The following is a 15,330-nucleotide window of genomic DNA, read 5'->3' on the forward strand; positions in this document are numbered from 1 at the left end:
CGATGGACGATGACAGTTTAGATTCTGTGTTTACTTTCAGTTTGAAGGATTGCAAATAGAGCCCGAGTCAAAGGAACACAAATAACCTAGATTTCCTAGCACAAAAAGGCACTTAGTCTACATTGTCCCTAAGTATTTCTTGTTCTCGACATTCGTGACAGGAGAATTAAATTCTTCACCGCATGTTGTTAATACGGCGATGGCAATTACGTAAGCTTCATACAGGTCAAATACTACGCTTCCGTCCTTGATCTATCTACAAGCCGCCGTGAAGTAGCTCTACGAGTCGCTTCTTCAGTAGCGGTTCGTACCTTGCGAGGAGGCGCCATCAAGTGTACCGAAGAGTTAACACAGGTATCGATACTACGTGGCCCACGTGTCACATCCCTTGACACGCGGTACGATACTTTGCAACTGCTACATATAGGTGGAATACAACGCAACTGCAATGCAAAATATTCACGCATCGACGCTACGCGGCGAGCATCACACAATCGTAATCGTTATAGTAGTGTAATAATATATTACTGGTAGCGTTAGAAGAAACCAAAGAAATACTTCTGACTGGAATTCGAACCATGGACCACAGCATGGCAGACAGGTGTCAGTGTGAGCCAAATTACATTCATGGGAGTGAAGGTTGCCTTCGGTCTCAGTTTACATCACAGGTTCAAGCCAGGACATTAAGCGGTTTCGCTACGTTGTCTTAGTTTCATACAGTAAGTCGTAAGCATTCTTTGGCAAGCACGCCAGCAAGATCTGTCCGTCTCGCGAAGCCTTATATCTGTAAAATAAATGCATAATTGGTGAAGTTAAGGCATTTAATCGTTGTAATAGTGTAATCGTAGTTCATTGGTAGCGTTAGATCAAACAAAATAAAATAAGAAAGCTGGTTACGTCACCGCGTCAAGGCCGTAACAAAAAAGGAAAATAAGGAAGTTAACACATGTAATCGTTATAATAGTGTTATAAATGGTGACGTCGCTGTCGCCGCGTCAAGGTGGTAACAAAAAAATAAGCGAAAAAAAAAACTGTCGTATGGCAAAAGAAAACCCGGTTGTGAGGGCGTTTTGGCTCAGTTGATACATAATATACTATAACTGCAAAATAAATGTTTAATTGGCCAAGTTAACAGACGTAATCTTTATAATAGTGTAATAGTAGGTGATTAGTAGCGATGCGTAGACGTGCATATGCTAGCTAACTAAACAAGTAAGCAAACGCGAAGTAGCAGCCAAACCAAAGAATTCTTTCGCAGTGGTAGATAATTATCAGAATTTCTGTAGCATTTTTTTCTCGTTCCTGGCGATAGCTACGATGTACGACGGCGGCGACGGACAACGTCACCAACCGAAATGGCTATTGGACTGAGCCCATAACCGCTTACGCTGTAATAACTAGGCGGATACAGCCGCGCGTTATCATCAGTGAACCTGCGGAGTTCCTCCGCCGCAGTGTCCACAGAGCGAATACTTGAAGGGCCAGGCAGAGTGGTCAGAGGATTCCTTTCTGCTAGAGTTACGCGCTTCGTGACTCTGAGAATCTGTGATCGCACCGTTACCGAATCTGTGAATATATTCTGCATGGTTATATATTTTTTCTCTCAGAGTCACTCAAGTTCATAGCAGAGTGTGGGTGTAGGCCAGTTGGTGATTCATGTTTTTGGGAAGTTGCCGCAAGTAAAACACGAGACTTGAAGGAAGGGACAACACGAAGCGGCTGTCCACTCACTTCGAAGGATGTTCATACCATGTCTCTCAGTGCAAACTTACTTCATTTGTTGTCTTTTTGCATACGCGCCTAAAGATATAGACTTCTAACAACCATTGGATGAACTTGTAGTCTATCTCACCTCATACTTTAAACACAACACCAAATGTCTGGAAACCGTGGATCTCACCGCCACGCCACGCACTGTACGTTGTACTCGCGCCTCCACAATGCTCTATGTTCTACTATAACGGCGTTTCTCTTGCCTTTCACTTTGGTTGTCCTGCTCTTTTCCCACGCAATTCGCTCTCTATTTGAACCATACTCGAATGCATTCGTACTCTTTGACTTTCGAAGTATTGTTTCCATGTATTCTGAACCCCTGATCAAATTTAGCATGAAGCCGGATATTTTTACACTGAACTTAAGATTTAGATTTCGCCCTCCTTTTCGCAAATACAAGCTGAATATATCATCCTGTCTGTCTGATTAGAGAAAATGTCATCTATGTATCTTAAACGTGAATGGTGCTGCTTCACAATCAAACCGACTTATTTATTTGGTAGGCCGGCTATAACCTAACTCAGTGGCTATGCGCCTAGAGTGCTAGCATGTGTCTCCCACCTTGCAGGTTAAAGAACTGAAACAACAATATCCCGGTGCACTATTTATGAATGCTGGAGATTTCTATCAAGGAACTGCATGGTACACCATATTAAAGGACAAAATAGTTTCAGCAGTCATGGCAGCGATGGGATACGACTACGTGGTAAGAATATCATTTTGATCGCTGTTCGTGCAATGTTATATGTTAAAGCGATGTGGCAATAAATTCATATCGTTATTATATTTCCTTTTATAACTGGTATTGAGATGGTCCGACACCTAGAGAACTGCAGCTTACAGAATTATATGCAACTGGTTCATGCCTGCTTATATTCAAAATTTCGAATAAGAATTATATGTGGTTATAATGGTATTCTCTTCATTGGTTAGATGCAGTAGCTTCTCGTAACACCGATGTCGAAAAAACATGCAATATCACTCTAATAATGAGTACTTTAAATGAACAATTTAGTTGGCAACGTTCACTGAACTGAACGTTTATATTTACTGCAAGCATCTCGTTATGAGGCTTTCTACATCTGCACTCCGACAAGCGCTGCTCAAACGATCTTACAACGCGCCAATTGTATGTGAGTACGAAAAGCCGTTATGAAAGCCAAGGTGCCATTTACGCTTTAGTCGTCGTCGGTTGCTGTATCTAGACTTCGTCAACGCGGCTTATGTCGAAAAACTTCACCTGTGCCGGCCGTGCCTATCTAGAAATTCGCGGTATTTTCTTCGATAATAAGTGCGCACACTTTACGTCCACGTCACTATTGGTACGCTCTCTTCAATCAGTGCCTCGTATATATATATATATATATATATATATATATATATATATATATATATATATATATATATATATATATATATATATATATATATATATATATATATATATATATATATAGAGAGAGAGAGAGAGAGAGAGAGGGAATGCATAGCGAGGAAGGGAAGTTAGCACGAGCTAGTTCCGGTTGGCTGTCCTGTACGGAGGGAAGGTGTAGGTAGATAAACAATGAAAAAAAAAAGTGAGTGAGTGAGTGAAGTAACTTTATTTTGGTCCAGAGAAGACGCAGGGGAGACCCCGCGCCACCCGGCTAGTCCCACGTAGGGACCGCCAAGCCGAGCTTGACGGCCCGATCGCGGGCACTCTGGACGGCCAGGGTTTGGTCGTTGAGTTCGGGGCTGCCCAAGAGCGCAGCCCACCTATCCACGCTGAAGGAGGAGCCGATGGCTTCACACCCCCACAACACATGGTCCAATGTTGCCCTTAGTCCACAGACAGGGCAGTCCGCACTGGGGTATCTTTCGGGGTATATGGCATGAAAAACCGCGAGGTTAGGGTACGCACGGGCTTGTAAAAGTCGAAGGGTAACCGCCCACGCCCTACATAAGGCGGGGTGCGGGAGGGGGAAGACCCGTCTTGACAGATTGTAGTGCGTGGTGATCTCATTAAACGTAAGCAAGGGTTCCCCGCGGGGCTGAGGGACTGCTGAGGCGGCGCGGTCAGTGAGTCCTCGCGCGGCCTCGTGTGCGCCCTCGTTAGGGTTAGAGGGAGAACCCTCAATCGACCCCAAGTGAGCGGGAAACCAAAATAGAGAATGCGGAGAGATACTTTTGGCGCTTTGGAGAATGCGGAGGGCCTGGGGGGAGACCATACCGGTTTGGTAGGCCTTAATGGCTGCCTTGGAATCACTATATATTGCCTCTCTGCGACCATCGAGCACAGCCAGCGCGATTGCAACCTGTTCGGCTACCACGGGCCTTGAAGTGCGTCCCGTAGCGCAGCAAGTGAGCCTTGAATTGCAGTCTATGATGGAGACGGCGAATGCCTCTCGTTGGACATATGCCGCGGCATCCACGAAGCTTGCCTCAATGTGGTTATTGCGGACATGCTCGAGTAGAGCTCTACCCCTGGCCCGACGTCTGCCGACGTCGTTTGCGGGGTGCATATTGCGGGGCAGGGGCGCGATGTGCAGTTGAGACCTGATGTCGCTGGGAATCCGCATGGCGTCAGGGCCCTGGTCGACAGAAATATCTTAATTTGCTCGGGAAAACTCAACCACACATTACACGTCTATACTACCACACATTGCTGTGAACCGCTCTTCCTAAAACGTCGGTTTTCGTTGAAGGCATATGGCAGAGTTCAGAAGCTCGCTTCTGCACTTGTGACGTTTTCGTGCGTCTTTGTCACTTATCAGGTCACCGCAGAACGCCATGAAAACTTATCCACAGCCGGCGGGTTGCACTTTCAGTTGCAGTTTGCAGCATCGCATAAAATGCCCCATTTATTCGGTTCGCCTCTTCCCTCGCTCTAATTTCTAGGATGCTTCAATCGCGGCAGCCAGATGATGGCTTGCAGAACTCAAAGTTCTGAAATTGCAGAGCTCGTAAATATAGGAGTAAAAAGACTGAAGTGTAGCGAGCTTACGCACAAAACAGTCTTAGACGACGTACGCTCACACGGGCCCCATCGGGAAATCCATTGTCTCCGCTTTAAACATTTTTCGTAGTGCTATCAATCGACACTTACAGCGCATACATAGACGGAGGACAAAAAAGGACGACGTAGACAAGCGCTGACTTCCAACTGTCAGCTGGAAGTCAACTTCCAACTGTTCAAGTTGGAAGTCAGCGCTTGTCTACGTCGTCCTTTTTTGTCCTCCGTCTATGTATGCGCTGTAAGTGTCGATTGATACCATGGAATACCAACTAGCCCGTACTCAAACCTTGTTTCGTAGTGCGTCAGCCGCCATCTTCGATAATTTGTCTCCTTGTAATTTTATGCATTAGCTAACGCCAGTTGTCTACAGTAGCAGTAAAAATTAAAGAAGAGAGACCGTCAGTTTATCCTACCCTATAATTACAAAACTATTCATGCTAACATAATATGTATGGCACTGTGCTTAATTTCCTCCTCACAAGATAGATGGGTCGCCTGGTAGGCGGTAGCATCTATAATTATTTTCTTTATTTTTCCCAGGTGCTTGACTGCAAGCACCAATGCTTGACTTCTAAGAAGTATTTATGTCTGACTTTCAGCCGTGCACATCTGTGTAACAAAGCGTAAGTAATAGAAAAAACGTTGTAAAAAGATATTAATAGAAAGTGTCATGTTAGAGGTGGGGACATCTTTGACTAATACAATCAATGCAAGCACTGATATTCACTAAGCATATAACGAACATGATGACATAACGTCACAGTACCATGTAGTTAGGGAAGAGAACGAAGCGATCCCTTCTACCTACCTTCATATGAAATTTAGCCCATTTTCGCAAGGCAAAATGCGAGTACAAGTACAAGGAGTGATGCACCCACTTCTACCCTATAAGAGGTACGCGCCTGCTCACGTCCAAAAAGCTAACTTCTCCAACGTATTGCCTTAGGTATGCAAGTAAACAACATCATTCTCTAGAGTCAGGGCTCCCTCTCGGGAAAAAGCTTCTGGTATCCATTTTGCGGCATTTTTCACCTCGATAAATGCAGGGGATTTGTTTTTCGGGTCCACGCAGAGCGACCGACATCGGAATGAACTGCGAAATGCCACGGCTGCACGGTTGGCACTGAAAAATACCGGACCAATTCTACTTCTAGTTCTGCGGAGAAGTATACGGGCGAGTCACGTTCAGTCTCATTATCTGCCATCTGAGAGCCTCTCTCACGCGCCACTAAGCAAACCCCCATACAACGCTGCAGATACTGCAGTTTGTCCGGCCTAAACGCGCTGTCTAAGACAACTTGAAGTATGCGTAGCCACGCCTTTGAATTTTACGCCAGGTGACAACGGCGTTCTTCCTTATGCTAAAGAGGAGTGGGCACCCGGAAGGTGAAATGTCAATCCATGCGAGAAGAGTTGTCATGCTATGGGACGGATGCTCTAGAGTTGCATGTGATACAAACATGTTCCCAAATGTTCTCGCACTCCTCAATGTATCCTCAACGCTCACAGTCACGACAGCTGCTGAAAAACGCAGTTTCTCAACACTGAAGAGAGAAAAGACATATTTGCGCGAGCGGACGGCTAGAAAGCTAGAACTGTCCACTCACCGGGTAGCAGTCAGTGCCGACGAATTTACATCCGCCTTTATGGAGAAACCACTTACGAAAGTCGCGGGCAAATACTGAAGCTAGAGGCAAAACGTCCTATCAAAAAAAGAAAGTCGTAGGCCTGCGTGGCACACCCAGCACAGTCACAGCGTAAGCTGGAGGAGCGGCTCCACAGGAGCTTCATTTTCGGCAGCACGCAGTAGAGGGTTTTCGCGAAGGCGTATCTGCGTCATTTTCACAAGAACTACCTCTTCAACCGGAGTCGACGGCGAGGTACGGCTTGTGCTGCTCTCTGCGCAGCGGTCTCCTGAGCTTGACTTTGCCTAGTTGTAGCTGCGCCCGTAGCTCTGCGATTCGTTACTTCAGCAGTGGTTCGCACCTTGCGAAGAGGCGTCATCAAGTGTACAGAAGAGTAAGCACAGTCATCGAAAGTAAGCGGCGCACATATCACCCCCCTTGACCAGTGGCACGATACGATGGTGTTGTGGTTGGTGATGATGATGATGATGAGGATGATTTTTTTTGGCCTCCGCTTGTATACGGAGCGGTCGCAAATAGTCACCTAGCCTGCTTCACTTAACCAGGTCCAGCCACATGCAACATGCAACTGGTACATGTCACGACATCTCGTGGAATCAATGCAACTACAATGCAAAGTTATATATATATATATATATATATATATATATATATATATATATACACACACATATATGGAAAGTCACGGTGACCAACGGGCGGTGCCGGTTGTGCGTCGCTGACTTGTTCATGTATGACCCGTCGGAGTTCCGGAGACAAAGAGGAACCAGACGAATGGGTAGCAGGCAGCAGTAGCAGTTGGTGCGCGACTCCTCGCGAACGAATTGTTTGCTTTTGGTTGAGGAACTGGGAGTGAGCGGGAGCAGCACTGGAACTGTCGGTTAGGGCCGAAACCGTGTCGTGCGGCGCGACAGCTCGGCGCGTAGTAAGGCGTTGTTCGCGGAGCTCGTCGTAGCCCATGGCACAGGGTAATGACCTCGTCAACCGTTTGAGGATTCTTCGCCAAAAGCATTTGGAAGACGTAATCTTCTATGCCCTTCATGGACATTCTTAATTCTTTTCATTGTCGGGCATAGCGGGATTAATGCACCGCCAAAGATCAGCTACGTCTTCTACTGAGCTGGTAATGTTTTCACCCTTTTACTGAGCGCGACCACGCAAGCGTTCTTCCGCGCGAAGCTTGCGCACAGCAGGGCGACCGAAGACTTCTTTGAAACAATTCGTAAATGTTGTCCAGCTGGAAAGGTTGGATTCATGATTCCGGAACCAGAGATTAGGGGCTCTAGAAAGATAGAAGGTGACGTTAGTCAGTTTAGCTGTGTTATCCCATTTGTTATGCGCACTAACGTGGTCGTATGACGAGAGCCAATACTCCACGTCATGGTCGTCGCTGCCGCTGAAGACTGGAGGATCTCGTTGGCGTAGAGCACTGGAGCTGACAACAGGCCGTGCCTGGGTGGGAGGGGAGGGGGGGGGGGTGGCGGGATCGGGCTGCGCGGCGTTCTGAGGCATTGCAGAAACTGTAGGAAGCGTCCAGCTGCGAAGTTCCAGGTTTGTAAATGGCCCAGCACCTCCACCAAATGTGATGAGACAGGCACCACGCTTCGAAGAACTCGTTGTCGTCGTCTTTTCATCTTTCTCGAAGCAGTGCATGCTGCTCCTTCTTTCTTCTCCAACACACACACACACACACACACACACACACACACACACACACACACACACACACACACACACACACACACACACACACACACACACACACACACACACACACATATATATATATATATATATATATATATATATATATATATATATATATATATATATATATATATATATATATATATATATATATATATATTAGGCCGTAACAAGTTTGTTTGGACTAGTGTAGGCTTGCTCATCTGGCCCTTCCCCTCCCCCGACAAAAGACACTTCGCTACATGGCTAACATCACATGATAAGGCAAGCTTCCGTAGCCTGCTTCTTTAATATGTATAGCGTTAGTTTGTAAGTTATTCATTCGAACCTTAAATACTCTGGTGGTTTAAGTCCAACGAAATGTTTCTTCAAAGTAAAACAGTGATAATTAAGCTTCGCTTCTGTTTCGATAAATGCAGTGTCTAGGGAATCATGAGTTTGACGATGGACCGAAAGGGCTTGCACCATTCTTGATAGCTATGAAGAACGCTAACGTTACTGTGGTCAACACCAATGCTAACTTCTCGGATGAGGATGCACTGAAAAATATCAGCCTTCCAAAATCTGTCACCATCGATATCAATGGCACAAAAGTTGGAATTGTTGGAGCAGTGCTTCACGAAACAGAGGTACTTTCGAATCCAGGTGAGTGGCATCACGTCATAAGTAAGAAAGTGTAAGAGCAGCTTTTATGTACAGTCTCCTGTTTCTTTTTAACCTTCAGTGCTTTCTTCACTATTGCCCGTGCTATAAATAGCGCAATTCTGATTTATCAGTCGGTTGTTTTCTTACGGGCTGGCATTAATTGCATCATGGAATAAATATTTAGACAGGTAAATAATACTTAATCACTACACCTAATCATGCTTTCTTTCCCCTCCTAGAATCCAGCCTTAATCAGCACAGGTAAATGCTTCATCAGTTCACACACAAAAAAAAAACTTTCTAGCAGCTATGAGGCGTGTAAGGCGTCCATCAATAATATTTGCTTTGTGTAATCTTGGTTAAAAGTTTTCAAAACATGCGCGTCAAGCATCTTGTACGATGAACTGTGAGCAAAAGTATACGGACCACAGGCGAACTGAAAACACTGAATTTGCTCGTCATTCAGACCCACAACCATAAATTGACGACTCGACTGGAAAGTTGGCAATTGCAACTTTGGATTGCAGCTCACCATTTCAAATTACGTTTATAGGCGGAGAAGAAAATGGGGTTTATTGCGGGTTTCCCGGACCGTATACTTTTGCTCAGGAAAGTACGGGGGGAATATGTTAATGTCAGTGCGCTGCACTGAAGTGCTGGGCCCAGCATACTTGAACAGCTTAGCCGAGGAGGTACTGATATTCAATTCGCAGGGGGTCATCACGGCGCGCTCCGCTCTTTAACACTGCGTCAGTCGAAGATTTCAGTGACAAATTTAACTGATTTAATGAAAGAGATGTGTCAGACTTCTCGTGTGACATCACGGTCTCTGGCAGCCCATCTTCTGTCACCTACGTAGCTGAACCTTTGACATCTTCGCGCGAAGTCTGAGGCATCGCAGTCGCGAGATTGTCCATGTCAGCAGAGTTAAGCCACATTACGGCCCCCTCATTCTGACTTCGTCCGTGAGTCGCCACGATGGCTTAGCTTCCCTCACGTAGCCATAGAAATAAAGATGCTCTTCTGTAGGCTGTTGCTGCCCTCGAGATCTAGAGCTGATAACTTGTATAATTAGACCTTCTAACTTCAGGCAGTTCACATCTCAAACTTTGGTATTTTGTAAAATTGATCAATACATTCTCGACATATTTGTTAGCCCCATAAGTTTGAGGAAGTAGATCCCGGTCCTTTAACTTGTGTTTTTCATTTCTGCGGCTCTGAAGAGCCAAACGCACAATGTATCTCAGAAATTTAATTATTGCGTGGTATCGCACAAAGTATCAATTTCCGTCATGCCCCAGGTCGTAAACTGCTCCGTAAAAGGTAAATTGCGGTCTGTTGCCTGTTTTATCTTCACATTGGTTGTATTAGTTGCTTTCTTTTATTACGAATTATGATCTGTATATACTAGAAACTTGACCTTGTTGCACAGTCACTGTACCGCTGCTTTGCTGCTTCTTGTTGTTAGCGAAATTATTAGTATAAAGTTATTAGTATTAACGTTATTAATATACCGCTACTGCTTACCGTTACAGCTACTACTGTGATTACCTGCGAGCTGTGCACATGCTAGCCAAGCCGTGCCTGTGCACATGCGGCTTAACTAATTAGCACTCGCGTAGCTGGCAAGCGCCCGTGGCGGTAGCGCTACATTCTGTTGTCACTTTAATAATGCATAAAAGCGCGAGTTTCTGCTGTCTTAGTTGCGAAGGTATTCCTCTTCGGGTGGAGCAAACCATTTACCCCGCTGTGCTTTAGTTCGTAGTGTCATTTTTTCGTTAATGGGAATCAATAAAAAAATATAGAAATTTACTCATTTATTTATTTCAATGCCTTCAATGCCCGAGAACTTTACAGAAGTAAGTAGTGAAAAAAAAAGTACGTGACATAAGCGGTTAGTACTGTACACACAATAATCTTCAATGGCAGATTCAAATCGGGGACATTAGAACGGTGACGGTGGAGGTGGGAAGTTGATACCATTCTTTGACTGTCCTCGGGTTGAATGAATCAGAATACAAATTAGTGCAACAAAAGGGAGGTCAACTTTACGACGGTGGTTAGAACGACAGAACAGATGAGTTGGCTCACTGAGAAGTTCGTTTTTCAAACGTGCATTATGAAAGATCTTGTGAAGAATTGATAAAGGGTACATCTTCATGCGCAAGGAGAGGTCGGGAACCCGTGAAATGAGTTTCATCGACGATACACTGGAAAAGCAGAAATAATTTAGCAAAATGAAACGCGCGCTACGGTTTTGCACCGATTCTACTTGATAAAGAAAGGAAATCTGAGGACACCTAAGCACATCTTACGAGTTGTGAATGCGAAAGCATTAATGTCCAATGGGACGCCGTTGAGTAATCCTTTGAGTTTTGCGCTGCGAGTAATGTAACATAGCGATACGCGCTGCCCGAGCCGGCAAGTAGCAGCAGCTTGCGGTGCCAACGGCGCATGCCACCGATTCCCTGCGCGACGAGAGACCGAGGAAGCAGCAGCCGCCACCAAGGCCGGCAGGCACGTGCATCAGCGAAGCCAATACCCTCTATTGGCTAAGCCCAGTGGGAGTGAGTGAGATAGAGAGAGAGAGAGAGATATGGACCGCGCGCCGGCTTCCGAGAGCCAGACAGCGGCATCCGGACGCCGCACGTCGCGCGACTGCCTCGCCTACGACAACCCGCCTCGACCCGCGGAGTCGCGCCCCCGTTTCTGCTCGGTCGAGGCACGCTCGTGACGTGGCATCGCAGCTAGTGGGAATATGCGCGCCGTTTCGCTGCTACAGACGCCGGCTGTTTCGCTCAATGCGCCATTTGATGCTTCCGCATAAAAAAATTATTTACTAGGATCCTACAAGGCACATGCATATCCAAGCTTAGGCTTTACAAGTGTTTCAAATAATGTTAATTTAAGAGACAACGGTGCCATTGAAAAGATGCGGCGTAAGTAGCCTAATGCACGACTACCATTATTAACAACGTAGTTAACATGATTTTGGAAAGAAAGATTAGTAGTTATGCGATATCCTTGATACTTATATAAGACGTTACTTCGTCTAACACAGAACCAGCAGTGTTATAAAGAGGAGAGTTACAAGTTGTCGATTTCCTGGAAATTCTCATTATATTACACTTTTTAGCATTCAAATGCATTTTTCATGCGTTACACCAGTTAGTTATATGTTAAGGTTAGACTGAAGTGATGTATGATCAGCGTCAGATTATGCAGTCGTCAGCACATGGTCTAAAAGATGATTGAACTACATTAGTCATGTCGTTAGCATAAATTGAATATAGAAGAAGACCTAGGACAAAACCCAGCGGCACTCTCGAAGTAACTGGACACGAAGGGGCATCAAAATAGTTGGCTGTAACAAAGTGCGTTCTGTTAAAAAGAAAGTTCTCAATCCAGGCAATACTATTGGGATCCATGTTTAATTTGCTGAATTGAAAACATTAGTGGGTGAGAAACAAGATCAAATGCTTTCTGAAGATATAGGTACATGCTACAGATGAAACACCCGTTCATTAGTAAAGAGATCACTAGTAAAACAATTTAATTGCGTTTCTAATGAAGATTGAATTCTGGGGTTTTAGGTACCAAAACCACGATTTGGTTATGAGGAACGCCGTAGTAGGGGACTACGGATTAATTTTAACCACCAGGGTACCTGTAACCTGCCCCCAATTTACGGTACACGGGGGTTCTCGCATTTCGTTTCCATCGAAATGGAGCCGCTGCGGCCGAGATTTGATTTGTCCGAGCAGCGCAACACCATAGCCGATAAGCCACCGCGGCGGGTTAAAATAATTTACGAAAGCCATGCTGTTCGGCCTTGAGAATTCATTAGACTCAAGAAACCTAGCTGAACTTGAGTAGATTATATGTTCTAAGAGCTTGCAGGGGATGCTAAAGCGATATAGGTCTGTAGTTCAGAGTTTAAGTTACATTTTTATCAACAATTTCAATTAACTGGAGTCTGTAGTTTAATTTATATGCAATGCTTTGCGGGTGTGCTTTTACTCACTAAATATTTAGATTACGAAATTAAGTTTTGGCTTTAAGTAACGTTTGTATTAAGTAACTGTTCGTTGTTCTAGGAAATGTCAAGTTCGAAAACGATTTAGAGAGCATTAAGAAGGAAGCACAGCTGCTCCATAACAACGGCACAAATATTATTATCGCTATCACTCACTGTGGCTATCCTCGCGAATTGGAAATCGCAGAGAAAGTACCCGAGGTTGATATTATCGTAGGAGGCCACACGAACACATTTTTGTATCATGGTAAGTAAACGTTTTTCGAAGTGACCGTTGTAAGCATGTTTGAATGATGTGATACGCGTGCCATTGGCCATGCGCTACTATTGAAACGTGCGCGATTTCAGTCCGATAATTTCACGGCTTCCATGTGTTTTCCGTAACTATTTACAAAAATTACGTGAGCTCACAAATCCAACATTATTTGCATCAAAACTGTACGAAAAACATGAAATCTGTCGTACAGCGTACAGGCGGCTCGAACAGGGCTTGCTCTCCCTCTTTCAGCAGCCATGGCCATGAGTGGCACTGGCGAACAATGCCTGGGTTATCTTGTACACTTATATAAGTATCGAAGAATGTGCATACAAGAATAGCCGCCGATGTAGCACAATTGGTAGTGCAAGGCGCGCGTAATCCGGAGGTTGTGGGTTCGGTCCCACCAGCGGCAAGTTTTTTCGTACGCTTTTATTTCCCTTTAGCTTTTCATTTCCACTATACGATCAAAAACGACAAATAACTTCCTCTTTGCTTTCCTCCGCTTCATTGCCTGTTGGCTTCATATGGTCGTGACTAACAGAAGTCGGGCCCCTCGGTTCCCTTTCTAGTTTAATCCTTGAACAAGTCACGTATTGCGGTTAATCGGAGTCTGGCATTGTCGAGACCGAGAATTTAAGATGTATGTAATCATGTCGTAGCGGTTTCAGCTTTGTTCCTTTAGTATTGTAAGACGTGCTACCACGAGAAGCCCAACTAGATGTCGTGGTATTAACCAAAGGACGTAGGATTAATTCTTCCTGTCGAATGTTCGGGAAGTAAACGCAACAGCCTGTAGGAACCAACGACAGTATTACGTCCAACCATATCGTGAGGTTTGATTCTCTTATGGATATTTCATGCTGATGACCATATAGACTTGGGCGTTTGTAAAGGAGTACTGACATTACATTTTCAACTCGCCAATTTTTGCGTAAAATGAAGGTACTAGACTCATCTCACAGCGCCCTAAATGATGTAATATAATAGCTAGTCTACAGCTTGCTTTGGTGTCGTTTTGCTGGAGGTGATTGTGTCGTCCCGTAGTGACGCAGAAGGTGATCACGTAGGAGCAGGACATCGCAACTGCTTTGACACTCGCTCAACTTCGCTCGGCCGTCTGTTATGCTTCGCCATTGGGCCTCGCAATGAGTAAGAGCATAGGAGGCGAACCAGCAACCCAGAACGAGTACCTAAACGCCGCGATATCCTGCTACCACGTGACTACCTTTTCCAACTTGAAGTCACGATACAGTCACCTCAAACGAAACCGAAACTATCTGTACAAAACCAATCCATTAAACTACCTGGGATGTTCTCAGGTTTGTCAGCATTTTTTCTAGGGTTTAGAGGTCCCGGTTCTTCATGCAAAACATGAAGAGTTGAAAATATCATGTCAGCACTCCATTAAAGAGACGTTAAAGAGCATTAGTAACTCAGTCGAGACGGTGCAATAAGCTTAATGAAGACTTCCATTTAATCAGTTGGCGGAAAAGCGTTGGTTATATTTGGAGGAAGTCAAGGCCACAGTTACACTTTTTATTTCGTGCTGAAACCACCGCACTTCTTCGTCTGTATGACATTGGGAACTTTTACATGCTCTCACCTGTCTGACGGTCCTAGTGTTGAAAAGTTTTAAAAATTTGATAGGTTGAGTCCTTGATTCGATTATAATGTTAACCATTCTTGAAAAATATTTTGTGCGCAAAAAAATAGGGACGAAGAAAAGGAGCAACACAAGGGCGAGCGCTCGTCCTTGTGTTGCTCCTTTTCTTCGTCCGTTTGTTTGCGCACAAAAGATTTTTTTAAATGAATCTGTTCCAACTAGGCCGACTTGCAGTTAAACCATTCTTGAGCAGCTACCGTGAAAATTTCTGACGTCACGGGAAACTAGTGCAAGGACCTAAAGGTGATGTCGCCGCTCTTTTGTTCCTGCACATTTTCTGGCTTTACAACATTCTGCTCACAGTAAGGCTGATCTTTCTGGTATTTTTTCTTATCTTTCTAAACAAGTCTAACTAATCGGTGCAGTAGACAACCTGGCAGCTGTGAGTCAGACATAGTATAGTCAAATGTATTTACAAAGAAACAAACGGGGGCGCGAACTTCTTTCGTTATCCAGACGCCTTTGTTGACCATAAATGTCAATAATCGTCACGAGACAAGTAAGCCCTCTTTATTTCGTTCATTCATATTACACCAACTGTATGGATGAACTTGTGTTGACTGCCGAAGTGGTGACGACCTTGTATCCTGGAGGGACTTGAAAGTG

General features: G+C 44.8%; 1 protein-coding gene across 4 annotated transcripts in view; it reads left to right on the forward strand.

The window, feature by feature from the left end:
• The window catches only part of LOC135905482 (snake venom 5'-nucleotidase-like), a 46,041-nt gene that overhangs the window by 18,964 nt on the left and 11,747 nt on the right, over positions 1–15,330 (forward strand). For all 4 annotated transcript variants that reach the window (XM_070536203.1, XM_070536207.1, XM_070536212.1 and 1 more), the window contains exons 3-5: positions 2,342–2,479; positions 8,541–8,766; positions 12,864–13,049. In XM_070536203.1, coding sequence (XP_070392304.1) covers positions 2,342–2,479; positions 8,541–8,766; positions 12,864–13,049 — 550 coding nt within the window. The remainder of the gene's footprint in view (positions 1–2,341; positions 2,480–8,540; positions 8,767–12,863; positions 13,050–15,330) is intronic.

The sequence above is a fragment of the Dermacentor albipictus genome, chromosome 1, assembly GCF_038994185.2.
Source record: "Dermacentor albipictus isolate Rhodes 1998 colony chromosome 1, USDA_Dalb.pri_finalv2, whole genome shotgun sequence".
NCBI lineage: Eukaryota > Metazoa > Arthropoda > Arachnida > Ixodida > Ixodidae > Dermacentor > Dermacentor albipictus.